Source organism: Rhopilema esculentum, chromosome 20, assembly GCF_057945365.1.
Source record: "Rhopilema esculentum isolate cy_ngs chromosome 20, ASM5794536v1, whole genome shotgun sequence".
Classification (NCBI taxonomy): Eukaryota; Metazoa; Cnidaria; class Scyphozoa; order Rhizostomeae; family Rhizostomatidae; genus Rhopilema; species Rhopilema esculentum.
In genome coordinates, this window is record NC_142834.1 from 10,205,646 (window position 1) to 10,231,698 (window position 26,053).

General features: G+C 34.3%; 1 protein-coding gene across 1 annotated transcript in view; it reads right to left on the bottom strand.

The window, feature by feature from the left end:
• The window catches only part of LOC135687318 (integrator complex subunit 3), a 46,369-nt gene that overhangs the window by 1,544 nt on the left and 18,772 nt on the right, over positions 1 to 26,053 (bottom strand). Inside the window, exons 11-29 of the mRNA XM_065203851.2 lie at positions 25,660 to 25,707; positions 20,323 to 20,466; positions 19,134 to 19,221; positions 18,475 to 18,554; positions 17,855 to 17,946; positions 16,601 to 16,695; positions 15,429 to 15,768; positions 14,692 to 14,749; positions 13,166 to 13,269; positions 12,532 to 12,576; positions 11,551 to 11,670; positions 10,697 to 10,787; positions 9,946 to 10,074; positions 6,269 to 6,344; positions 5,507 to 5,669; positions 4,707 to 4,889; positions 3,301 to 3,392; positions 2,614 to 2,689; positions 1,376 to 1,508 (exon numbers count right to left, since the gene is read on the bottom strand). Of these exons, the coding sequence (XP_065059923.2) occupies positions 1,376 to 1,508; positions 2,614 to 2,689; positions 3,301 to 3,392; positions 4,707 to 4,889; positions 5,507 to 5,669; positions 6,269 to 6,344; positions 9,946 to 10,074; positions 10,697 to 10,787; positions 11,551 to 11,670; positions 12,532 to 12,576; positions 13,166 to 13,269; positions 14,692 to 14,749; positions 15,429 to 15,768; positions 16,601 to 16,695; positions 17,855 to 17,946; positions 18,475 to 18,554; positions 19,134 to 19,221; positions 20,323 to 20,466; positions 25,660 to 25,707 (2,157 nt within the window). The remainder of the gene's footprint in view (positions 1 to 1,375; positions 1,509 to 2,613; positions 2,690 to 3,300; positions 3,393 to 4,706; positions 4,890 to 5,506; positions 5,670 to 6,268; positions 6,345 to 9,945; positions 10,075 to 10,696; positions 10,788 to 11,550; positions 11,671 to 12,531; positions 12,577 to 13,165; positions 13,270 to 14,691; positions 14,750 to 15,428; positions 15,769 to 16,600; positions 16,696 to 17,854; positions 17,947 to 18,474; positions 18,555 to 19,133; positions 19,222 to 20,322; positions 20,467 to 25,659; positions 25,708 to 26,053) is intronic.

The following is a 26,053-nucleotide window of genomic DNA, read 5'->3' on the forward strand; positions in this document are numbered from 1 at the left end:
GTCTACATTGTAGCGGATCAAAAGTGCTGCGGATCAAAATGTACCGGAGCACCCTCCCGTCTACATTGTAGCGGATCAAAAGTGCTGCGGATCAAAATGTACCGGAGCACCCTCCCGTCTACATTGTAGCAGATCGAAAGTGCTGCGGATCACCCTCCCATCTACACGGTAGCGGATCAAAATGGATATGTCTATTGGGCCTGCGCGCCAAGCACTTCAAAATGCCACCAAAGAAGCAACCAGCCAACTTCAATGGTAAAGATAAAGGTCAAAGTTTTTGGTACTGGGAAACAGTCAAAAATAAGTATGAAGAAGTCGCAATACGGTTCCAAGAAGCATACCCAAAAAAGAAATGATGCGGATCACTTGCGTCTACACGACGCGGTGCAGAAGTGATCCGACACAAAACTAGTTCGCTTTCGTAGCAGGATCAAAATTGATGCGGATAGCGAAGCAAAAGTGTATCGGATCACTTGGAGCTCGTGTAGACGGGAGGCTGATCCGCAATAGATTTGTATCAGATTAAAAGTGATTCGCTATCGTGTAAACGGGTTCTGAGTGTTGCTGTCACGAAAAGCAAAGTGCACTGTTATTCGAACTCTTTCTCTCACTTCAAACTCCCCTTCTCTTTTTGTGTGTTGAGGTAAAATCATGAAACATGCTGTAGAATACATTCACAACCATTAAACGAAAGAAACTCGAAATTCAAGCTATACAAAGAAACTGTTTACAAATTGAAATTTGAAATATTTCCTTGGTTTATTGTTCTTAGATAGATACGAAAATGAATCTTGTTTGAATTAGATGTTTATTAATAGATTGAGAGATTGAGATAAACTCCTTATAATATATGAAATAAAATTTTTTCGATTCAATGTCAAGTATTTTCGCAAAAAACTAATGGTTCTTCGAGGGATAAAAGCCTTTCAAAGCATTCTCAAAACAGAGTAAAACCTTTGAAAACTGTAATACTAACCTTCCCTTTCAATTATTGAGAACCGTTAAAACAAAATGAAAACAATGTTTTTTAACAAAGCAAGAAACTGTCGCTACAACCGTAAATGTCCTTCTTTCTTCAAAAATACATAATCATTCGATATGCTGAAACGTTCCAGCATTTGAAGTTCTTTCGAGATTTTTCAAAATGATTTTATTATGAGCGGTGTTCTCTGTGTGAGAAGAGGGAGATGAACTAAAAAACAAACAGGTAATAGAATATTTTCGAGAAAAACTTTCTGTTGCATCACGCGGACTGAAGCTCTGAAACCAAGATTTGGTTTGTACATAGAAAAGATGTATGAAATTGAATCTAATCTTTATACTCAATCTGCATTAAAAATGTCTCCAAAACATTTTAAAAGACGTCAATACCAACCTCCTCCTCAGATGACTCGTCTGATTCGCTGGCTGGTTTTCGTCGTCTTGCATTCCTGGTAACTCTTTCTGTCGCTCGTTTTCTTGATACCCTATCTGAAACCTCTAGACACTCGTCCAGCAGTTTTTGAAACCTGGATTAGAGTTAGAGAGTAAATCAAGCAATATAAAATATGAAAAGGTAAGATGATCGAGCAATCTTAGACAAGGAAAACCTGTTTATTCAGGTGTACTATACTGGCTTTAAGATCTCTAGCCTGCCAACCTAGCCAACACAGGCGAGTTAAGGGTAGAAACAAAAATTGAATTGCATAGAATCATCCTATTTCTCTAGCTATTCGCTAGGTAAATAACAGGGACATTCAGGTGCATTTGGTGAACATTATGATAAAGCACTAACTGTCTTTTGTGATTTTCCTTATCATGCTTTTATTTTGTTCTTACAATTCCTGCCTTGAATCAATAGGGGTTTTGCGTAACGTCTGCCAACTCTATTCCTCTCTGACATTTATGGGAGACTTGACAATGTGCGTCGATGCACCAGCAGCCTAGCTAGCCCAGTGTGTTTTAACTTAGTACAAACGTAGCATATCCTCGGAGTGAGAAATTAACAAGGGGATCAAGGCACTACTTCAACGACACAAGACCAAAGCACCAGAAATCTCTAGTTGCAACATTGACATAGCTGCAATTGGTGTTATACAGTTGATTCTATTAAGGGTCATAGATCCTATATCAACATTCTTTTGCAGCAGAGAAGGAGCGAATCGGGAGGGGGGGGGGGAAGGTTGGAAAAACCTACATGCTTCCGCAATGGGGGACACAATGAACAGAGTAACAACATAGACAACATGTATCGTGATGACCTACAGCATTTGATTAACATACTGATTGAGAAATACCTCAGTTGGTTAGGCAAATTTCCCAGGATGGTAAATAAGAGCTCAATTCAGTCATGGAAACAGAAATCTAGAAAGACCTAGATTCAGATCTAAAGACTTGGTATTCTAGAAACGAAAGTCGCTTGTAACCAATCATAACAATCAAAGCGAAAATGAAACAAGAAAGCGCCATGACCTAGAACACAGAGCAATTCAAGACGCATCTAATAAATGCCAAAATATTATTTTTCATTTATATTTTATTTTATTGGTTGAATGATAGCATAATAAGAAAAATGTAAAAGGCAGAATACTTTAAGCGAAAAAATATAGTTTCGCTAAATTTATAAAATAATACCTTGCTTTCAATTTTGCATCTTGCACACCTGCTTTTACTTGTTGAAAAGAATACCGCAGAGATTCATACTTGAAGACTGCAATATGAGTAAATCAATAACGGATCATAGTACCAAAGATAATCAATCAATAACGGATCACAGTAGCAAAGATAATCAATCAATAACGGATCACAGTAGCAAAGATAATCAATCAATAACGGATCACAGTAGCAAAGATAATCAATCAATAACGGATCACAGTAGCAAAGATAATCAATCAATAACGGATCATAGTAGCAAAGATAATCAATCAATAACGGATCACAGCAGCAAATATAATCACTCAATAACGGATCACAGTAGCAAAGATAATCAATCAATAACGGATCACAAAATCAAAGACAATTAATAAGATAACTTAAGTCTCTCTTAAGTCTTTGATAAACTCCAAACGCAAAACTAGTTGCTTATGGTGGCTGTCAAAGAAAAAGGCAAATAGATAAATCGTTTAAAAAGGTTAGTTTGATTTAAATAGTTCCTTAGGTTGCTATTAACTCAAAATGCTAATTGTTTCAGATTTAGAAGAATTCTTGTTATCCTTGTCTTCACTTCATGTCATAAAGCTGAATCAAATTAAATGCTAACGCTACTCTAAAAATTTAAGGGGGTTTGGAAATATATGTGTAATGAACGAGATATATACTTACTGCTTTTGTTAGATGGAGACTGAAAATGTTTTCTGTACAAGTCTAGATGCGTTAAAACTTGATCCACAGTTGGCTGATTCTTTCCAGAAGCACTGTAAAGCAACTCATATATTAACATGCACTTCTTATAGCATTTTAGCTCAATCTACATGCCATTTACTAGAATTTGCATTTAAATATTGGTATTCTAAACATTGCTTGATAAAATGTTGCTAAAATAAAGCGCTCATCAAATCAACAAAAATATTGTGCTGCAATCTTGAAAGAACAACAATATGGCGGATGAAAAAGACAGTTTCACATTGGATTTCAATGCCTCACAAACACTCAAAGCATAGATTGAATTTAAGTCGTTTATTAAAGAGGAGCCAATGTATGGGAACCCGAAAACTATTGGACTAGGTGGAACATTTTCACTAAACTAAAATATTTTACCAGAGAATAAAAAATTAAGCTCAAGTAAGATATTTATTGAAATAATTTTTTGTAATATATCTAACACTAAAAGCTTGTTTTGAAAAGGAAAGGTTTATTGCGGTATATTCAAAATATAAATAGTATAATAAAGAGCATAATCCACTTAAGGTTCATTCAACCACTAAATCATCCACTTTTGTGAAAGGGAATTTTGTCATAAACCGTCCGCTGAGAGCCTAAAAACATTGGCAAACAGTCTTCAGGTTATTGATACTTAATAACTGTTTCAGTAGGGGCCTTCTTAAGCAGATTTAGCACGTTACTTATAATAAGCCAAAACAAGCTTGCAGATGTTGTCGAAAGGTTAAGGTGCAGCGCTTTTATACAAACATGAACAAATGATGGTTTGAGTTGAATTTTGGATAAAAATATATTCTAACTTGATTGCTTCGTAATTTGCATCAAATATTCGCGGAGATATTTAAGTTTTCTCTCGTGCAACATGCTTCCAGGAATTTGCAGCCACAATTGATCCGACATCCTTGATAGAGCTACTTTCTTCATAAAAGCATTTTTGCATAAATTTAAGTAAGTAGCAGTAATTTTCTTTCAATTTCGAAAGGGAAAGGCCTTGAATAAGCGAACAAATTCGCGGATATGAAGAATGGTGGAAGCTGCAGTGAGACGGCGAAAAAATACAACGTGGGTTTAGATAAAACAAATAATATATAAATAAATAAAAAACTAATAAACAGAAAGATACATGAAGAAATAAATAAATCATCAATACGTAAAAATTAGAATACAAATAAATAAATAAATAAATAAATAAATAAATAAATGAATAAATAAATAAAATGAATAAATAAATAAATAAATAAATAAATAAATAAATAAATAAATAAATAAATAAATAAATAAATAAATAAATAAATAAAATGAATAAATAAATAAATAAATAAAATGAATAAATAAATAATACAACTTACCGTCCCTGCTTCCTTTTGTTATTCTGGCCAATGCTTTTTGTTAAAATCTGAGCAATGACATTGGCAAGTTCCCTCGCTTCTTCTTCTGACCAATATTTGAACAAACACGTACTTAACAAAAATCCATCATAATCACTTCCAACTGACATGCACAATAACGGCTTTAGAATATCAGCTGTAGGACTGAAAAATAAAATACTGGTAAGCAACTTTGTTCATAGTGAGAATTCTACGAAAGTGGCAATGAATTTGGTCCCTGCCTTATAGTTCATAACTATTAGAAAATATGTTTAATGTTTTGGACATTCTGATTAGGAAACTAGTGAATGCAAGATTTCATTCCAGTAGTAAAGATAAGGGGAGTGAGAATCTTCGGTCTTATTGCAGTTCTAGTAAAATAATCAAGATAAAAGTCATATAACATTATACATAACATACAATAATAGCTTCAAAGAATGATAGCTTCTGCGCAAAAACATTTCTGTAAACAAGTCGCTTTGTAACATATGACTATGTGTAACATAACAATTTATCCATACGTCAAAATCGGAAGGTACATGCAACTACACGAAAGGTACAACAACCGATGGCGAAAATCCATTTGCAACATCCACAGCGCCAAAAAAATATCAGAATTTTGGAAACTCAGATTTCAAAACAATAGGATAGGCCTAACCGAAGCTAGGGTTTGTGGCCAGGTAATGACCTCAAGTTCGAGAATAAAATTTAAAAAAAGCTAAAATGAGCACGAAACAAAGACAAAGAGCAATAATTAACCATGGTACCACACTAAAACCAACCTCTCATGTCGCAGTTGAAGTAATAAGTTTGACAAGGGCACGGGGTTATCTTTCTGATTCAAGTGGGGGAGCAGTCCGACAACCATCTCCACTGGTGTTTCCTCTGCAACAAGAAACTGCCATAGACAGTTTTGCTCAAATGCATCCCAAGACAAAGAGTTGACTGTAAGACAAAAGAGTACAAAATGAAGTAATTATAGGGTGGATGAAACACATTTTATGTATTTAGCTGTAAATGACTAAAAGGATCGGATGTACCAACTTATTACACAAACTATTGTAAAGTTTTATGGCAAGAATAGAAATTGTGAGGTGCATTTTTTTCGTGTTAATTTTTCCAGACCTTTCTTTCTATATTAATCGAGTGTTAGCTAAACAAAAATGCCAATAATCACTAAAAAGGATACTACAGAGCCCGTGTTAGATAGCGGTCAGAAACCGGCTTTTGAATTATAAAAAATACGCAGCTTCAAATGAACGCGTTTTAATTAAAAGAGTAAAGCTATTGCACGAAAACAATGGGACAATTTAGAAACTTATGAGGTTATGAGGTAAATTGATAATCTTTTCTTAAACAAATTTAAGTATAAAATTTTTCAATAAATGAATTGTCAGTATTTGGCTTCTTTGAATAATTCATGTGGTTCTGTTTCCAATGTCAGACGTAAGGAGTACTTTTAGCTTTTAAAACAAGGGATATAAAAATACCAAAAATTCCATAATTCCATTATTTGGTAGCAAAGGCAAGGAACATAAACGAACCTAGCAATGACTCAACTTGGTTTTCGCCAATGATGACCAGCTTACCCATCGATATCTCCGTTACGATTTCTTGAATCTGTTCAACGAGATAAATGATGGTAAAAAATAACAAAAATTCTTTCATGGTCCGTCTAAAAATTAAAGAAACTACCCCAAACGTTCTCTTTGTAGCCTGAGAAAACCGAGTTGAAAAAAAATGATAAAATAATGAGAACGAAATCGATGGAGTTTGTCCCTGAAGACGAGATGTTCCAAAAAGATTATCAAGATATTTAATCAACGAAGAACAAGGAATGGAATAACACACTGCAGAAAGTGAAACACTTTCAAAAACAAAAACTCGTGTCAGCCAAATTCTTACTTGCCACCTCTAAGCCTTATGATTATGACGATTGACATGGATGGTGAAGATGCTGATGGCGATTATGACTATTCATAAAGATGGTGATTTGCGAAGTGGCGAAAATGACTTTCCATCATTTAAAAACTTTAAATATATTGAAGCTCAAATAGATACAAAAAAATTACAAATAGGGAAGCTAATCAGGCTTTATTTAGCTTCTATTTTTTAATAAAGCTATTTGAATTCATCAAAGAATTTGAAATTCTGAAGCTAGATAGCTCAATGATATGGTGAAGGCACTGCTGAGCCATCTTTGAGTTGTTGCTACACCGTTTGGCTTTGCTGCAGTACATCCAACATTCAAAAGGTTTAGTAACAGACCTCAGGTAACAGACAACCCAGTGCCCTGAATACAAGATCTTTGAAAGTCCACAATCAAATTAAAAGAATCAGCTTTACTCGTCTACACGTTCATTATTTCGACGGGTTCGGACATTTTGCCATCGGCAAACACTACATGCTTCATAGTGAGAAACATAATCAGTGCTCGAAAGATCGTAATATTAAAGTATTTTTATTAAAAACAAAAACACGTACTCTTTAAGTTCGTCAAATCTGCTCAAAAAGTCGGGTGACGCAAGTCTTCTTTATACAATGCACTATGAAACTTTATTTGGTATTGATTATTGTGTTTTGCGGATAGACATTACTTAGTGAAATTTTAAAAATAATTTATATGAGAGTCTTATAAAATATAATTATGATTTTTAATTTTAAATCCTGATATAGTACAGTTTAAAATTTATAAAGTAAGAACAGTTGCCCGACGATCGCACTAAGCTTCAAACTCAAAGTTGGAACTTGACTTGTAAAATTATAAACATATATTTTCTTAATTGTTTTTAGTAGCATAGGTGATTGAACAGGTCAGTTTCGGCAATGATTAAAGAGTTCTTATCCCATTATCATAAATTCGTTTCATTAACTGTTGACAGTTAAGCTAAACAGTCTTCACCCTAATTGCGTAGTATAGAGGAACTCTTATCAGAATTAAAGCTCCAGTAATGGGATTTCATCTCTTATCTTCTGTATAACAGATAGTACATTAAATTGATCTTACAGGAGAATGCAAAGAGGTTATCACGTTGAAGGCTAAATTTAAAGTTTCCACGTTAAAAGTACTACCACTGCTAAAAAAAATAAAGAAAATTGTTAGCGCAAAACTCGTTTTTTCTTTTCATCACGTAGCTCTTCAGATTTGCCTGTTATTCCAACCAAATAGAAGGGAACAAACAGTAACTGCATGTGCATTTAAATGGATTCGATTAAATGGATGCTGGGAAATAGACAATGTAAACGCAAAATTGGATGTGAAAATAGCTGTTTCGACAAAGTGAAACTTCCTTACAAAAAGCTGGACGTGTTCAACTTTCGTCGAACTTTTTGCTATTGTATTCTTCGAACGTCCTTCGAACCTTTTGTCTTTAATGACGTGCACTGAACTTCAAGGACTTTACTCCATCAGCCAGGTAATTTTTTTATCATGCTGTATTTTGAAATGGCTGCAAAGAGTCAAGGAATTGAAAAAACAGAAAATTTCATTAATTTGTGGAGAGAGGAAATCTCTCTTTGGGACATTAGATATTCGTCGCCTTCTTCCAGACGAAATTCTTGCAAAAGCGGGCTATCAATTCCTTGCTCATTTCTTCGGGTTAACCAGGGCTCGACCCGGATGGACCATTTTTGCTTATTTAGTTTTTTGCGTATATGTTTACGTTTTTTTAAAATAATTACAATTACAGCGGAAGCAGCAGCACATTCCTCATCGAAGTCCATGAAATGAGTGGACGTTTTAAAAAAAACTGATTCAATTTAATGGATGAGTGTAAACGGAGACATTTTTCATTTAAATGGGCCGTCCATTTATTCGAATCCATTTAAATGCATAGTGTATTTCAGCCTTAAACAAACCAGCTGCAAAACATTTTGTAAAAAAGTAGCTTTAACATTTTCCCTTTATCTCAACAAAAGATATCGCAAACCTTGAATTCATCTTAACAAAATATTTCAGACTAAGCAGAGGCTTTTTACTAAAATAAATATAACCAAAACTGCAAAATCTAAATTTTGAGAATAAAAAAAGGAAATATAATAACTCCTTTACAATATCGAAAGCTCACTACTTTCGCTCAAAGACATAAATAAATAAATAAATAAATAAATAAATAAATAAATAAATAAATAAATAAATAAATAAATAAATAAATAAATAAATAAATAAATAAATAAATAAATAAATAAATAGGGGAAAAAATGATGATTAAACCTCTTTGGCATTTCCTTTATCATTAAGTTATCTTCTTTTGTGAAAGGAGTTACGACATAAATTGTTTTCTGAAAGACTAGAAGCATCGACAAATTCTTCAGAAATTTATGTTTAACATCTTATAACAGAGTGTTTAATTTAGATAGTTTATCAATGTTCAAATTTGTTTTCTTTTGGACCTTCATTGAAACTAAAAACCTTATTTGAATCTTGCGAAGAGTTTAGATAATAGCACATATTTTTACACATACGTATAGAAAGTAAGTGGAAATACTTAGCGTAATACTTTCACCCATCAATAACGTTTCTCTAATGTAACAAGTTCCCAGAAGGAAAATCGATTTTTGAAGCAATGGATATAGTAATTGTTTATAGTTAAACACTTGATTCTAATAAATTATGAAATAATCAATAAATGTACAGATCCGACGAGCAAAGTAGAAACAAAGCAAAAAAATAAAACCGGTTTGGTTTGTTAGGGTTTAGTTGCCATGATTTATAATCGTCAGGATATCTCCGATCTTTGAACTTTTGATTTGCCTACCATATCTTACGTCGGACTGAACGCTTCGAGAAAAGTCGGAAAGCATTCCTCATATTGATTTAAATTTATAACCAAGTATACAATTTTTCGAAAAACGAACTATCCAATGAAAAAACTCTCTGCTGGGTCAAAACTCTTCACATCGCCTACACAAGGGCAGCTCAAACTGTGACTTAAGCCACACGGAACTGTGAAATTCGGCCAGTTAGATATGATATTTAATGGTTCTTCACTGCGAGTTGTCATCACAACGCGAGTCTCATCGGGAAGTGCCGTTTTCTAAGCTATCTTAAGTAGATTAAATATGAGACCAAGGAATAGCTAGCTACTCATTTTTGCAAAGATCTGATTGAGTAGCGGCTTCAAAACCATTTTAATCTTATCAAATATTTTACCCTTCAATTTGTGCAAAAATAGAAACGCTTAGGGAATTTTTTGCACTGAAAAAGGTTCGGAGGACAAACCTCTTGGGGGCTGATAGCTGAACACAAAAGACGAATAAGGTCGGCACAACCAACAGCTGATTCATTGAATCTTTGGAAAATCGAAGTTATGACATGCAAAAACAATTTTGGGTCGTACTGATGACACATCTGTAAAAAAATGATAATTAAATTTTAGACGCATTATTTCTGGTAGTGGTGGCTAAAAGTACAATAACATCTAAATAGGTAGATGCGGTAAGACCGAATGATACATAAATCTGTAGCACATTATTTGAAATTTGAAATAATTAATTATAAATAATGAAAATTTAGAAGAAAATATCCTCGTGAAGCGAACACAAAGATGCAGCGAATACATGACAAGTACCATAGCATAGGCAAATTTTGATACTTGATTCTCAACTAGAAGTTAATAAAATGTTTCCGAGCTTCCTTCACAATATTAAAATATATCAAACCAAATATAATTGCAGCTGTGTGTATGTCTTCATAAGGATAATGGGAGAGAAGAGACAAAATAATCAAGCTGATAAGACACTAAAGGTCTTGGGGAAGATTGAAAGGCAGGTCATGCAAGCAGTTTGCTATATGGCTAGCAATATAATCATTTTTAATTATTTTCACTAGATACCAGCATGAAATCTATCTGATATTCCAGCATGAAACGCCCAAAACGAATTCTTATTTTCATTGGCACTAAAAATATCTCTTCAACTTTCCGTTCTTTGAGAAGAATATAAATAATGCATACAAAGAGGAACAAACGTACAGTTAAGTCGGATACCAGAACTGTCCTTAGGGTTTTATCTTTTTGATAGCTTATGTAATCTTCGTAATTGAAGTACTCTGTGTCCCCAACCCTAAGGAGAAAGGTAAGTTTTGAAAGGGCATTATTCAAGGCAACCGAAGTAAAATAGTCATAGAGGAGACTACAGATGCTTGATGCTATACAGCAACAAAGGTTCATCGTCAATGCTGTTACAAAGAATAATCAAAACTAGAGAGGCGGTGAAGGAAATGTCCTTCGTGATAATAAAAAAGAAATCTGTCTAGAATAAAATGAAAACTAATTGATTTTGAAGGAAGAAGGAATGAAAGTAAGGCGTCATAGCAGAAAAAGGGGTCAAACGTAATCGAAACGAATAGTTAGATTGACCCATAGTCCATCTAATACGGTAGGATTTCAAGCATGACGCTAAGACTATTAAGCTTTTCGGATTTATTCCTTCAAAGTAAAGGAAATACGCAAAATGCCCTTAATTTTAAATGATAAGGTTAACAAAGGCAATAAATTTTCTGGATATAAAATCATGTGATCGTAGTTTTGAGAGCATGGGAAGATACAAATTTAACTTTGAACGCTCTGCCTACCATAGCAACAACACCTGGGTCAATTTTCTCGCCGTACAAGCAAACTTTAAAGCCTCGATAACTCTAACAACTACTACACGCTCTGAATCACCAAGCTAGAAATCATTCTGAAAGTTTCTAAAAGCTGAACAAGCAAACATCTTATACAAAACCGTATGAAATGAATAGGTTTCGAATAAGCTAGATTCTCTTTTGGAAGGATTTTAAGAAACATTTCAATAAATACATGTTTTTAGAAAGATTAGGACATACCCTGACTTAAGAAAATACAAGAAATGATAGCCAATCTTTGGGTTTAGCTCGTGGATTCCATTCAGAAGGATGTAAAGCTTCTCTCGATCGATGTCGTGCTTTGACAATGATGTTATCGATCTAGAAAATGATGAATAATTTCAGTATTTGTAACATTATTTCACAATCTCCGCACAGAATATCAGACAGTCACCGTTCGTGAATGTATGTCTACCGACACATGCCGAGGAATAGTAATGAAATTGTTTTCTGGAAAAAAGGGAAAAGGTTAAGCTAGTTGTAAGTATCTATTCTAATTATATGAAACAAACGCAGGAAGCGGGCAAAGCCCTGGCGAAGAACCAAACGAGTTCAAAATAGCTGCAATGCATCTCCTTTCGATTCAACTATACATGGTCAAGGGTTTTTATTTACAAACAAAAATAATACTTTTGTTTCTCGAGGCATTGAATTGCAGGTTTGGTACTAAATTCCTTTTTTAGGTTGTCAGTACAGTACACTCCAGTTATTATCACTCCAAATATTGCTTGAAAAGCTATGACAGTAAGCAGAGTGTAACTGCAAACGGAGCTTAATTGAAGAGCTTTTAGTATTTATATCTAAATTTAAAATGACTTTAAACGGAGTGACTGTAAGCGGAATCGACTGAACATAGTGTGAAAATTTTAAAGCCCTGTGGAAACATTCTTGCATTATCCTAACATTGAAAGGAACATCATTATTTTTCACCTACTACATTATTTTTCAGCCTCACATGACCCATCGCTCTAAAGAAAGAACAACGATACATGGAAAAAATTAGTAATACCTTCCCTTGGAAATATTGCAACGACGCTGCAAAGCTTGCCTAAACCATTGCCTAAACTCTGCAAATCCCTTCTTGATGCCTATTCCCAGCAAATCGTGATAAATGTGACAGACACAACGATGAAAAATTATCATTACTGGTTTTTTGAGACTAGAAAGAACAATTAAACTTACCTAAACAAAATGTATTGTGGCCTCTCAAATGATTGCTCAATTGCGCTATAAGAAATCAATAATGTATCTTATCAAACAAAATGTTTGCTTATCATAATACTTTATATTTTTGATCAGCAACATAACGTTGTGTATTATTCTGTGTTTATAGATGTTCAATAATTCTCAACATGAATTTTCGCTTTTCATAAATTCTAACAATCTTTTTGTGCTTTTATTGAGACAAGGTCATCGTAAATTGCATCGAGAAACAAGTTAAAAAATGACAATGGAAACTAAAAAACTCTGTCACAACTTCGGTTTAAAAAAATATTATGATACAAGTGAGCAGTGTGAATTCCTTTGAGAAACTTTCTCTAAACTCACTTTATTCTGTTGAATGGAGCTTGGAAAGTTTATCTGGCAAAATTTTACCAAAATAAGCTAAGACTCTTGATTTGAGAGGACATTTCCTGTTGCTATAATTACAAACAAGAGACCATAAATGGGAAATGACAGCCAAATGTTTTTTTTACTGTTTCAACAGAAAATCTTTTGCCAGCAAGAATAAGACTCTAATGTTTGGGACAGCATCAATGCTTTCAACAGAATTGAATTTGAAGAAATTATTCTGAAAAATTATGATTCTTTTTACCTTTCAGTGAGCTCATCGGGAAGACAGGGTAAAGCAAGGTCATCAGTCAAGCATGCAGCCAGACAAACACATATTGGTGTTGCCATTTCATCATCAAAATCCTTCTGCAACAAACAAACCTTTTAGGTTAGTAAAATATGCCAAAATGTACGCAAAAACTACGTAGCAACGGGCATTGTGATAAAGATTGTGTTTGAAATGACTAAAAACCTAATAAAAACGAAAGATAGATCACTTTGCGAGTCAGCGATAGAAAGAACAAAACGCCGTGATCAAATAATTTGTGCCAGATAGGTCCATAAGGATATGATCATAGCTGGCAAATCTGATTGATACTGAAAGCTTCAAAGCCCACTAGAAAATCTAAATACGTATCAGTCAAGAGAGATAAGAGATCACAAAAGTTTTGCAAGACCTTTCAGTCCTCATACCCTTCATCACTTGGAAGCATTACAAGAGCTAGGACCTAAATTCAAGGTTTTTAAAACCAAAACTAGTAATGTAGAAATACATTAACTTAAAATTCTGCTTTTAAGTTGGACAAAATGCCTGTCTGAAAAGTTCTAGACTTTAGATATACAAAGGAATGTAAGAATGTTCGCGCTCGATTAAAATCTTTTTTAGAGATCATTTCGGTCTATTGATTGTTTGAAAGCATGGCCATTATTGAATACTTTTATACTTTTGATTTCTTCAGAAATTCTCAAAAAGATTTGTTGACGGCAAACAGGAAGAAATAAAATCAACCAGTAGAAATCGATCAGATTTTCAGCATTTATTGGTTGATTTTTACACCGCTTACCTTTGACAGAAAGAACAGGCATATGCCAGCAGTTTCGTATCGACCAGACTATGACTTTGCGAGACAACGTCTATGTAGACTATCCCGAACATTTTCAATTTGAAAAAATATACGAAGACTCACGAAAAATATCAAATGCAAATTTTGTATTAAAGCAAGTTGACTTTTGAAACATATGTAGTTTACCTTAATTTATTGCACTATTAGATGTCAGATGCACTGGGAAATATATTTGTAGATTATAAATTTTTTAGCTCCACTAAAATTTGCATTTTATTTGCTACCCAAAGTAAAATGATTAGGTGACTAGAAGCCAGGTTTTTTAAACGTAGGTTAAATCAACGTAAAAATCCAACAGATGCATGGGAAGTGTGACCTAAAAAAGAGCTGATTGAAGAACATCTGGGCAAAATTACTTTATACTTTTCGAGAAAATTAGGTCACGACTTGCTGGAATTTGAAACATGCCTCATCGTTAGCTTGTTAAACTGGCAGATAAAACTTGCAATTACTCGCAAAACGTGAAATAACGATACCAAACAGCAATAGATATGTTTTGATATGGTTAAATTACAACAGAAAAGTCGATGTACTAAGAGAAGGCTTGCTCGTATATAGAAAATAACTGTACATCAAATCTGTAGTCGTATGCACATCGAAAAACGCCAGCCCATGTGTAGCAACAAAATTTTTAACTTCATAGATAATCGAAAAGAATAATTACCATAGAGTCAACAGTCGAAATAATGCTTTCCATTGCTTCGCATCTCAATGTATCATCACTACAATTAATGTTAAGAATAAATAAATAAATAAATAAATAAACAAGTGAATAAATAAATAAATAAATAAACAAATTAATAAATAAAAGATTGAGAGTATTGTCTCAACAAACAAAATTTCAATAAACTTCAAGAGTTTTCGTTTCTCGCATTTGGTAGAGGCAGGAAAAATATTTTGGTAAAATACCATCTTAAATGTTCAATTTCAAATAAGATTTAAATCCAAAAGATGTTAATGTTTACGTACTGCTTTGCTTTTGCCTCAAAAGTCCTCAAAAGATACCATATTGTAATTTTTTTTGCCTGACTCTGAGGCACGTTCAAAATAGATCTTTGGAGATTTAAAAGCGATTTGTCGAAGAGACAGCAAATAAATAAAATAACTGTCTTGCAATTCCTGATTTGAAGAAAAAGCATTTGTTCATATCAAACAAAAAGTCGCAATATTTGCTGACAGAGCTATCGACACACTATAATTGCAGAACATGTTAACAAGATTAGCTAGGTGAAGATTGTTAAAGAACGTCTGATAGCCCGGCGACAGTCCCGTCAGGGGGAAAACCTACCTTTATTGAGTAGAACTTATAAATGTAATTAAATTGAAAAAAGATTTTGAAACATGACTGTGTTAAAAGCAAGAAAAAATCTCAATTTGCGTCAATAAAAAGAAGATCCGTACCTGTCATTTTTAAGTTTTAGGATATTATCTCTCAAAAGTGTGTTATCGATATTCTGAAATTCCTCTAACTCCAGCATATCAACATTACCAATGACGTCATCAGACTTTCCTAGCGACGTCTCCTCCTGGACAATAGGCTTAAACTTCGACTTAGAGTTTTCCTGGTCATTTTCATCATCAGAAAACACCGCTTCTTCAGCATCTGGCTCCTCTGGCTCCTCTCCTACGACTTCAATGTCATCCCCATTACCCTCTGTAGACGGGGACAGACTCGGGGGTTGCTCTGTTTTTGGTGACGTTGGGGGTGTAGTGGAAGAAGATGAGTCTTCTCCCTTCGACTCTAAGAAGCAAGCAAGTATCACTTAATAGGTTGGATTCAGCAAAAAAAGCAGATAAAGTTGAATAACCGTACTTATAATTAAATTGATTACATTGATTTTTTTAAAATATTATCCCTCATTAGCCTGATCTTTAATTGAAAAACTCTCTCCTCAGCAATACAGCAGCAGACCTAAGGCTGCCTAAGAAGAAGACTCTAGCTAAGAAAGCCTTTCTCACAGTGGAGCACACATATGAAATAGCCTCTGTTGAAGCTAAGCAGGCACCCCCCTTAGTTTTGGGCATGGTTTCCGGGAAATTCACCCGCTCTTGAATAAAAACCATCCTTTTGGAAACACGAGATATGTCAGTTCTGCGGTAACTTGTTTTAAACATCGCGAAACAGGCAACTGCTGAAAAATGAGACACATTTTTAAAAGTTATAAAAAAGGTGCATCATTGCAAATTGTTGAAAAACCCGATCTTTCAGTTAATATATCTGCTCGGTCTGGTGTCAAAAAAGTCATTTTCGCGAAAAAAACGTTTTGAAAATTTATTGAATGAGCAGCAATATTTCTGCCAGGTGTGTTAAGAAAAAAAATGTTTCCAAGAGAATTCTACTTGTGAAGGTAAAAATCGAAATATTATGTTTTCCATTTTTAATTCAGCAAGGAGATCTGATGTTTTGCTTTTAGTAATTTCAAATTCTGAGAAAAAGCACCTGGCAACCATAGAAGAGACAAAACATTCTTCTAGCATGGATCCAGTTTAGTCGAGGCCGATTTATAGTATTTTTAAATATATAGAGCTATTCCGCTTAATATTTTTTTCTGGGATTGCTAAGTATTCCCTACCTTTATCACGGCCTGTGAATTCTGGCAATGTTTCACGGACGAGATTCTTCATATTCCGATCCATTCGATGGTTATTCAAAAGAGGCGAAAGTGACCTATTAGAGAAAAATTTCCTTTACGGCAAAACCACGGCATTGATCTACTAGTTGAAACTATAACCATGTAAATAGAATGTTGAATATCTAAAAATATCAAAATTAGGCCTAAGAATTTTATGAATACTACCAACTCGCTTCAGACAGAAATGTAAATTCTGTCAACGATAATACGAACTCGTGTAATTCAAACCTTTACTAATTCGAGCAAAACCCCCAGATCCTTGAGAATTAATAGAAAAACTCTTACCAAACCTTTAAGAATGGAATCTCTTTAATTCGAACTTTTCGTAACTCGACCAATTTTGTGAAGAAAACACCCTTTTTAGCTGGAGCATCTGGGTATTTTGTAAAAAAGCTAGCTATATATGTACTTTATTTCATCAAATCCTCCTGAATCGATATTATTGTCGTTTTTGGCTGTTATTTATGTCATTTCCGCCAATATTTGCTGGGGAGATGAGACAACTAAGTTCAAGGAATCTTGGCCTACTCCGTGTTGTATGGTCAATAAGCTGCCTACTAGCGACTCTTTTTAAATCTGCTGTGCAACTTAATATATACTCAGTTGTGGATCGAAATAAGCAATCAGAAACGAGAACACATGACTGTTGAGTTTGCCTAATCAGTTACGCTACGCTATTGAAAAACTTTGACCATTGGTGACATTCAAAGCCATTATAAATTTTGTACCACTAGAAGATTGTTAATAACATACTAGCTTTCAAGTTGACTGTGTATATACACTCGGAAAACAAGAGAGAAAAACTGGAGTGACATATTCAAATAGCTGACCTTGGTATACCTGACCTTGATATCTTGGTTCCTTGGTATTTCTTTTGTATTTAATACAAGACGAAAAAACAAACTTGCATGTCACCTCTTTTCATTGCTAATTAGATTAATGTCTTTCAAGTAGACAACATATGCCTTAAGCAGTACTCACTAATTGTTTGTCGTCAATATATTAAACAGAGTTACTTTGGCTTTACAAATGACATCCATCGGTGAATACCGTAATAATCTAATTGAGCCCCCCTCTCGAATAAGCCCCTCTTTCCAACATTGAGTTTTGAATATCCCCCCCCCCCTCCGGGCTTAATCGCACTATTTCGGTATATTGCTAATTACAATGTGATTACTGGTCATTGAAACTCACCCAACAACTCGTTTATCGAGTATGCTGCGAAATGCTCTTTTTATACCATGCTTTAGCAGTGACTCATGCTCTGTTGAATACGAGGTGACGATCTAAAAAATGTTTAATTTTGCAAAACCAAGTTAAAAACAAACATAATTCAGATGGCTACAATATTTCTAACAGAAAATAAGTTTGCCTTTTAATCAATTTTAGCCATCTACTATAGAAACTACAAAAATATATAATTCTGCGAAATGTGTTATGTAAACTATGAACAAGGCGCGAAAAGATCGCCCAGGATTGCTCAAATCAAAACACGAGTATTGCTCAAATCAAAACATGAGTATAGAGAAGATAACACACTTTAGCTTGAGATTTCCAGAGACTAAATAATGTTTATTGCCCAAGAAAATGAGTAAAAAACCTTGAAAACTATACTGCCGATGCATTTTCCATACTAATTGACTTTTTAAACTTACTTCTTTATTAGATAGAACATATTTATTGACTTCTAACAAAAATAAACGTTGGCTATCAGCTTGATGTAAAATGAATCTACAAATAACATAATATAATGACACGAAGCAATAGATTTTTATGGCAATTTCAAAAGAAAATGCAGCTAGTAGCAACAGCACCTTGCATATGAACTCCAAAAGACCATAGGTAATACTTGGATGGGTTTTGATAGAATTATGCATAAGCAGCATGGCCGGTTCTGTGAAGTAGAAACGGCAGCTTTTATTCACAACAAAATATTTTCCCTCAAGTAAAATGTATAATGCACTAAACAAGGAAAAGCCTGACAAAATTTCATTTTTAAAGTAACGATGAAAAAATCGATTAACAGATTAGATATAGGGAAGATTAGATTTACAGATTAGATTAACAGATTAGAGAATCTAAGATTAAAATCCAAGTGATGAACTAAATGATACGGCAAAAAGCCTTATTTCGTTGCAAAAGAAACAAAAGTGGAAAACTATTCGATAAATTTTCTGTCACCTTTATAAACATTTTACTAAAGAGGGAAACAAATTGAATCGGAAAAAATATCTTATAGGATACAAAAGCTAGGGTTAACATTCAACTTGAAAAGCAAATGAAATAGTAGATTTTAGTTTATTTTTGTGCCGCTATTAGTAATCAATGGAGTTCCCGTTAAAAATCTCATAAAGCGAAATTTTTATCCACAGAGAATTGCGTCGCGTTGCCAGAAATGATAGCAAAAATCATTCACTCTTAATTCCTTTAATATTATTAACAGTATAAGGTGTAATGATGTAAGGGGCAATACCAATATTCATGATATTGTCCTTTTCACCAGAATAGAACAACCAGTCGTAGCATAGCGCCAGCTTGACGTTCGCTTGAGCAACTGGGTTCTAAAAGAGAATAACTCTTGATACAATTCTTCAAAAGCTGTTAATCTGCAATTTCGGCCTATTTCTGTTACGATAAACTTCATTATCTTTGTGGTCATAAATATCTTATACGAAAATCATCCTATCTTTTTTCAAAAAAATGAATTATTCTCATAAGTGAGTGAAATGCAATCCATTCTTCGGGGCTTTCAAGAAATTGTCGCTACCTACAGAACATCTTCAACATTAAAACCCGTATTTCTCAGGGTATTTATAGAGAAATATAGCTCTGAATTTTATAGCAAATAAAAGCTGGTTTTGGGTAAAATATTGGAACCAAGAGGATATTGGTAGATGGCTTCCCATTCAAAATTGGAAAGAAATTCTCATTAAGATAAAAAATAATATGCCTACAGAAAGAATGTTTTTCCTTATTGCGAAGCGGCCGGCTGACTGAATCGGCATATGCAAAGAGGGGCACTTCAAAACAAAGCGGGAGGGGCTTTAAAACTTCTGCATAGATGCATAAGCAATAAACAGAAACATTTGCGTCTGTAATGATTCACAATAAGTGACGCACGAACAATCAATAAGCAATTCACAGTAATTACTGAGTCATCATACTACATGTAAAAGTTTGGATATAGAAAACATCAGTAAGCTTTTGTTGATTCGAATTTTAATAAGAAATCGCGTAGAAGACTACCCTTTCACCAAACTCAAACATAGCAGGGATTGCTAATTATTAATCTGAGCACCAATTCTTAGAGGGCAAAAAGCTATTACTTTATCAAGCTCACTTGCCTTGCTACAGAACAAGAGCAATTTCATTGTTACAGGGTAAGGGTAGAAATAAAAAAATGTCAGCTTTGTATCATATTAGAAATTTCCCTTTTAATGCGAGTTAAATGTCAACTGCTAGCACACAATATTCCGGCATGATGATGATTAAAAAATGTGTAAGCTCTGTCTTATATTATTTTCATTCCTTGATCGCTTCTGTTCCAATCAAGAAATTCATTTCATGCCAATTCAACATAATTTACAAATTCTTACGTATCAACAAAACTTGTAAATCCAGTCTTTCAAGGATAAAATCATACCAAGGAGCAGAAAGTTTACCTGACAAATTGTATACAACCAGCCTAGAATTGCCCATCGCGGAATGATGTCAGAACAGAGCACTTCATTGGGTGGGTGAATAACACCACAAAGAAAACGAACCAAGTCAGGAATCAGAGACTGGGCTTCTGGTGCCAGTAGATACTTTGAAATAGAATAATATTATCATGTAAAATAAAATTAAACAGAAGATAAGCATATTTGTAAGATGTAAGATGGTAGTGAAAAAAGGGAATGGATTTCTTACCAAAATCGCTTCCCAACAGGGATTTTTCAAATTTAAAAAATCCTTTCAAGTAAACTGGTGCTTAACATATAATGGCTTTTGCACTGTTTGCAAAGGAAAGTTTAAGCTTGCTCTGCTTTGCTTTATCTTTATCAGAGGACAAAAAAATTGGACCTTCTCTTCTTATCATTCCTTTTTTCTTCAAGAAATATTGACTCATTCAGTGAGAACATGCTTCTAGGAAAGTCCTTATTTAGCTCTGAATTGCTAAATATGAACTTTCAAATGATATCATGGTAAATCCAACGAAAAAGCTGCCATTGTGTAGACAGAGGGAGTTCGGTTTTTCTCTTGGACTGTAGTGGTAATATTCCTTTAGGCACGCGGCACTGAGTGAAAAGCAATATGGGACATGTGCTCCCGTTTTTCTGATTGGCCTATTTCGATCCGCAACTGGGTATATATTTTCCATCTTATTCTTTTGGAACCTTATTCTGACGTTCTCTACTCTGAGGAGTGTCAGACGAAAGGGCTTTAAGTTAGAATGTTGTGAAATGTTTGCTTTTTGCAAGGCCATATTCAAGTTCTGTACCGCCTAAAAATTGTTCACTATTTACAATTAACTACTCAGTTATAATTCTGTGGATAGCAGATACTTAGATGAAAAAAAGTGTTGAAACTCTCTGTGCTGAAACTCTCTGTGCTTAAGCGACTGTGCGTTAAATCATATAAACCCCTGAATTTGGTCATAAATTGCGTAAAATAGTCGCATATTTAGCTAGAATGCTGAACGAATAAGAATAAAACCGGCTTAACAGAAAAAGAGGAAATAGGATTGTTAACGTAGGATGTGCTAAAATTTGTGCTTTAATACTAACTAACTGAGATTCTTTTCGCAAAAATCAATACCCAGCCTCCCAAAAAGAGCAGATAAGACCAAATAAGTGATAAATTAGTGAGAAAACATGCCTAGAATTTGGAAATTATAAAACTCAATTTGCAAAACGCAATTAGAAGCCTGAAAAAGCTGTAAAGTAGAATCTAATTGTGATAACAACATTCATATATTGTATTATGAAGAAAGCTTTGGAAAATCTTTGTACTGACGAGAGTTTATCATGCTCCGTTTAGAGCGTAATATCAGTGGATGAACATCTGCATCTCATCCTTAGCACTTGAGTACTGGTGCAAGATGAGAAACAACAACAACAGATGAAGATTGGCAACAAAAACACCAGGAATAAAGGTGTTCTGATACAAATTGGTATTTGATATCATTTTAAAGAATTATTCACTAAATGTTTTTCTGTTATTAATCCTTTAAAAAAAGACTGTTATTTTGAGAGATGTGTTTCTATAATGAAGATTCTTTATATTTTAATTACGGTACAGAGGTCTTCTCGTTTTCCGTCTTCAAATGAGGGCCAAAGTGTTAATATGAACAGAAGGAAGAAGATGCAACTGTCCAACGAATCGATAGGAAACAGAGAGCGAGAAAACAGAGAGATTTTGTGTAGCTTTTAGAGCTGAAAGCAAAATAACCTGAAGATCCATAATGGTTTTCAAAGAATCAATGAAATAGTGACTAAATGCAATGTCGCCAGAGCTGAATCAGGGAGGAATGAAACCATTCGTTAACAAAGCGTTTGTTTTTGGCATCTTGACATCTGCTGTCATTTATTAACCAATAATCGCAGACCACTTAGAGACATAAACTTGCTTTTCAGTTTATGCCCTTTCTGTTGATGCCTTTCTAACTGTGCACGATGCTGTGGAATCTTGGGTCCCATAAGACCAGCAAGTAATGCGATTGTGAACATAAGAATAGCGCTTTGGCTATGTGTCACAAGTACTTGGTTACGTGTCACAAAATAAACTTGCATTGGTTTCCTCTACCCGACTCAATCTCCAAATATTCTACATTTGAGAATTCTATCGGCGCTTTTTGCTTTCTCGTTTCTCAACCTTTGATCTTTCCCTTACTTCACCAAGGCTTAGCTTACATTCAGTCTCAGCCACTTTCCTTTGAGGTTAATTTATTAAAGCCTGGCCTAACTAGGAAAAATTGTCATATGAGATCCGTGTTTTAAGAATGTTTCACAAAAAGTTTCCTAGTTTGGCCACCATGTCTTATGACCAATTCGACCAAAATGTTGGCACACGAATGTTTGAAGATCGTCAAACATTTCGTGTGACATTTGGTGTTGTATGACAAATGTTTCCTAGTTTAACAGGATGTTATCAGACAATTCAATCCGGGTAAAAATCAGTAAAAATTAATGTGCAGTTATTGACGCTTGCGTTAAACATGGCGGCAAACAGCAATTCAAAGCATATGTGGACAGATGAAAACATATAAAAAGTGACCGATTTGGTCGAAGAAAGGTTTGTCTTGTGGGATACTGATCACAAGGACTATCATAACAGAAATAAGAAATCATAGGCTTTAGAAGATATTGCAGATCAGTTGGGCATTGATCAGAATGCTGTACTCTCTAAATGGAGGAATCTTCGCGGGCAGTTTGGACAAGAATTAAAGTTAACCGCACCAAGTCAGGTCAAGGAGCAGATGAACGTTATTCAAATTTCTGGAAGTATTTTGATCAGCTTTCATTTCTGTCATGTAGCATCCAGGCAGGCAAAAGTATTGATACACTTAACCTTGAAGGAAGCAGCATGGCAGAAAATAATATGTCATACAACAGCTCACAGGAGCCACCTCAAAAGCAAAAAAAGAAACTTAGTGCAACAGCTTGAAGAACAGCAAAAACAGCTAAAAATTGAACTTCTTCAGAAAGCTGTAAGTGCTTTATCAACCCCAGCTTCAGATAGAACAACTGATGACAAAACTACTGGAGATTGATGTGGCAGAGAAAATGAACAGCTTATCATTTCGTAAAAGAGCCAGGGCAAAAAAGAGAATTTCTGATGTGCTGTTTGAGATTGAATTTGATGAACGAAATAATGAACATGCATTTAATTATCACAACAAAGGAAATGATCGCCCTACAAATACATATTTTAATAATGCTTACCATATGAATTTGTTGCACAGTTATAAATGACTTTTAAATATCTCTTTTTTACAATGTGCACAAAATTTGTTATTTTCATGATATTTTTCAACGAACTGTTTTTGCTCATATTCGTATTCTACTCATATTTGCTTACTACATTTGATTCATTGTCACCATGTCTCATTGCTAGCTTGGTTTTCATGTGAACTTGCAATATCTCCACATATGTACAACTGCCATGGGACTGCACCTTCATTGAAAAAGTATTCCTTAAGAGTATCCCGTACTTCTTTGGCATTATTGGAAGCATTGTGTCCAGATCTTGGAATAGTTATCTCCCTCATAAGTAGTGAAGAGTTTGCATCTCTCTATGATCCATCGAGAACAGATCCATCTTCTCTGTTTACATGGTCAGTTAGATGAACTGGGCTGTAAATGTGCTTTGATGGGCTTTTTAGCAGAAAATTGTGCAAGGTTAAGGTTGCAAGGACGAGTGACTCTGCTGTCTTTGGCTGCACCTCCATCGATGAATGATATATTCTCCACCTGTTTGATAGTATCCCAAAAACATTTTCTGAAATGCGCCTTGCCCTAGAAAGTCTGTAATTAAAAATTCTCTTTTCAATGGTTAAGGCATGCTGTGCACATGGTTTCATGAGAATAGGGCCGAAGGGCAAAAGCATCATCTCCTACAATAACATGTGGTTTTGGATCATTTCCATTTGACATAGGTTTTGGTGCAGGTATTTGCAGTGTTCCATCACAAATCCCTTTCAGAAAGAAGGTCTTGTTGAACACACCCCCATCAGAAATCCTCCCATATGTTCCAACATCTCTATAAAGTACTTCATATTCTGGGTCAGTAACTGCCAATAACACAATCGAATAGCACCTCTTGTAATTATAGAAATGAGAGCCTGAGTTGGTAGGGCATTTCAAGTTTATGTGCTTCCCATCAATTGCTCCTAGACAGTTTGGAAAGTTCCATCTATCACCAAAGGACTTTGCCAAAACTAACCACTCAGATGTAGTTCCAGGTAATTGAAAAAACAGGCGTCTTATGAGAACATATATAGCACAACAAATCTCTTTGATGATATAGGAAACAGCTGCTCTGCTTATACGAAATTGAAAATGCAATGATCTAAATGATTCTCCTGTTGCAAGAAAACGTATTGCGAGGGCTAGTCGTTCTGATGAGCCTTTTGGTCTACCAAATTATGATGTTTTCTTTGAGATATTTGGCTTTAAAAAGTGGAGTATTTCTTGAAACTGTTCGTGCCTCATCCTTATCATTTCCATGTAGGCCTGCGTGTCTTCTATGGCAAGTTCCTTTACCAAATTAAACAAACCCATTTGCTCCCTTTTCCGTACCCATCGCCTTATTTTGTAAGACGCTTTTGTTTTCTGGTTTTCTCCATTAAGAGATAATAATAACATATCTAATAACAAAATACTGGCAACTGCTTTACGCTTCATCTCCATTTTCCCACCAAAAATAACGAATAACAACAACAGCAACAAAATGTTGTCAGACATTGTCAGACAAGTTTAGCCACCAAAATTTCATGTCACAGAAACAAATGAAAATTTTTTTCGTTCGTGAAAAAATGTCATGTGACATTGTTTCCTAGTTTGGCCGGGCCTTTACTAAACAGCTGTGAATAGACGGATAGTGAAGAAATTGAATTTTTGTCAATAACTAGCCTATAATCAATAGAATCGGAATATTTTGTAATTTCTGTTAGCCTATGTTTTCTTTCTGACGATGGGTTTTATGAAAATAGTTTTTATGATCTTTCCAATGCAACAACGGCTCACCTTGCTCTAAACAATCTGGGAAGATAACCTCATGAATGGTTTATTGCCGTCTATTTGAAATTATCTAATGAATATTGTTCTTCAGTTTTGCCGTACAACTTAACTGCATACTTTTTTCAGGGTGAGAAAATTCACAGAATGGTCAAATCTCGAGACAGGTCTATATCAGACACCTTTCGTACAGCATAGGTTTTTTGGATCAGATTTCAGCATAAGCAATCTTTCAAAAAATAGATTTTCAATGAAAAATAAAAATGTAGAAAAAGAAAAAACCTGTCGGTAGAACCAGTCTTGATATCTCTTCTGCTGCCCAAAACGAACCTGCGAAGTTTAGAGAAACTTGAAAACAAAAACTTGAAAACATAAAAGTTTCGGGTTAAGTTAAGTTGAAGAAAATGTAAAATAGTAATTAAATGGAACATACCCGGGTATTCAAACATTTTAAAATAATTGCAAATTCATAAATACAAATTTATCCTTGTGGGGTTCGTCTAGAATACTATGAAGACTTATATTATAGAAAATAAATATCATAAAATATAAAATTAACGTGAATAATAATTTGCATGGAATTCCCGATAGGGTATTATTTATTATTTTCAAGAAATTTTTTATGATCAATCAATGCGTGCGCTAGCAGTGATTTTTTATTAAGGTTAAAGTAGAA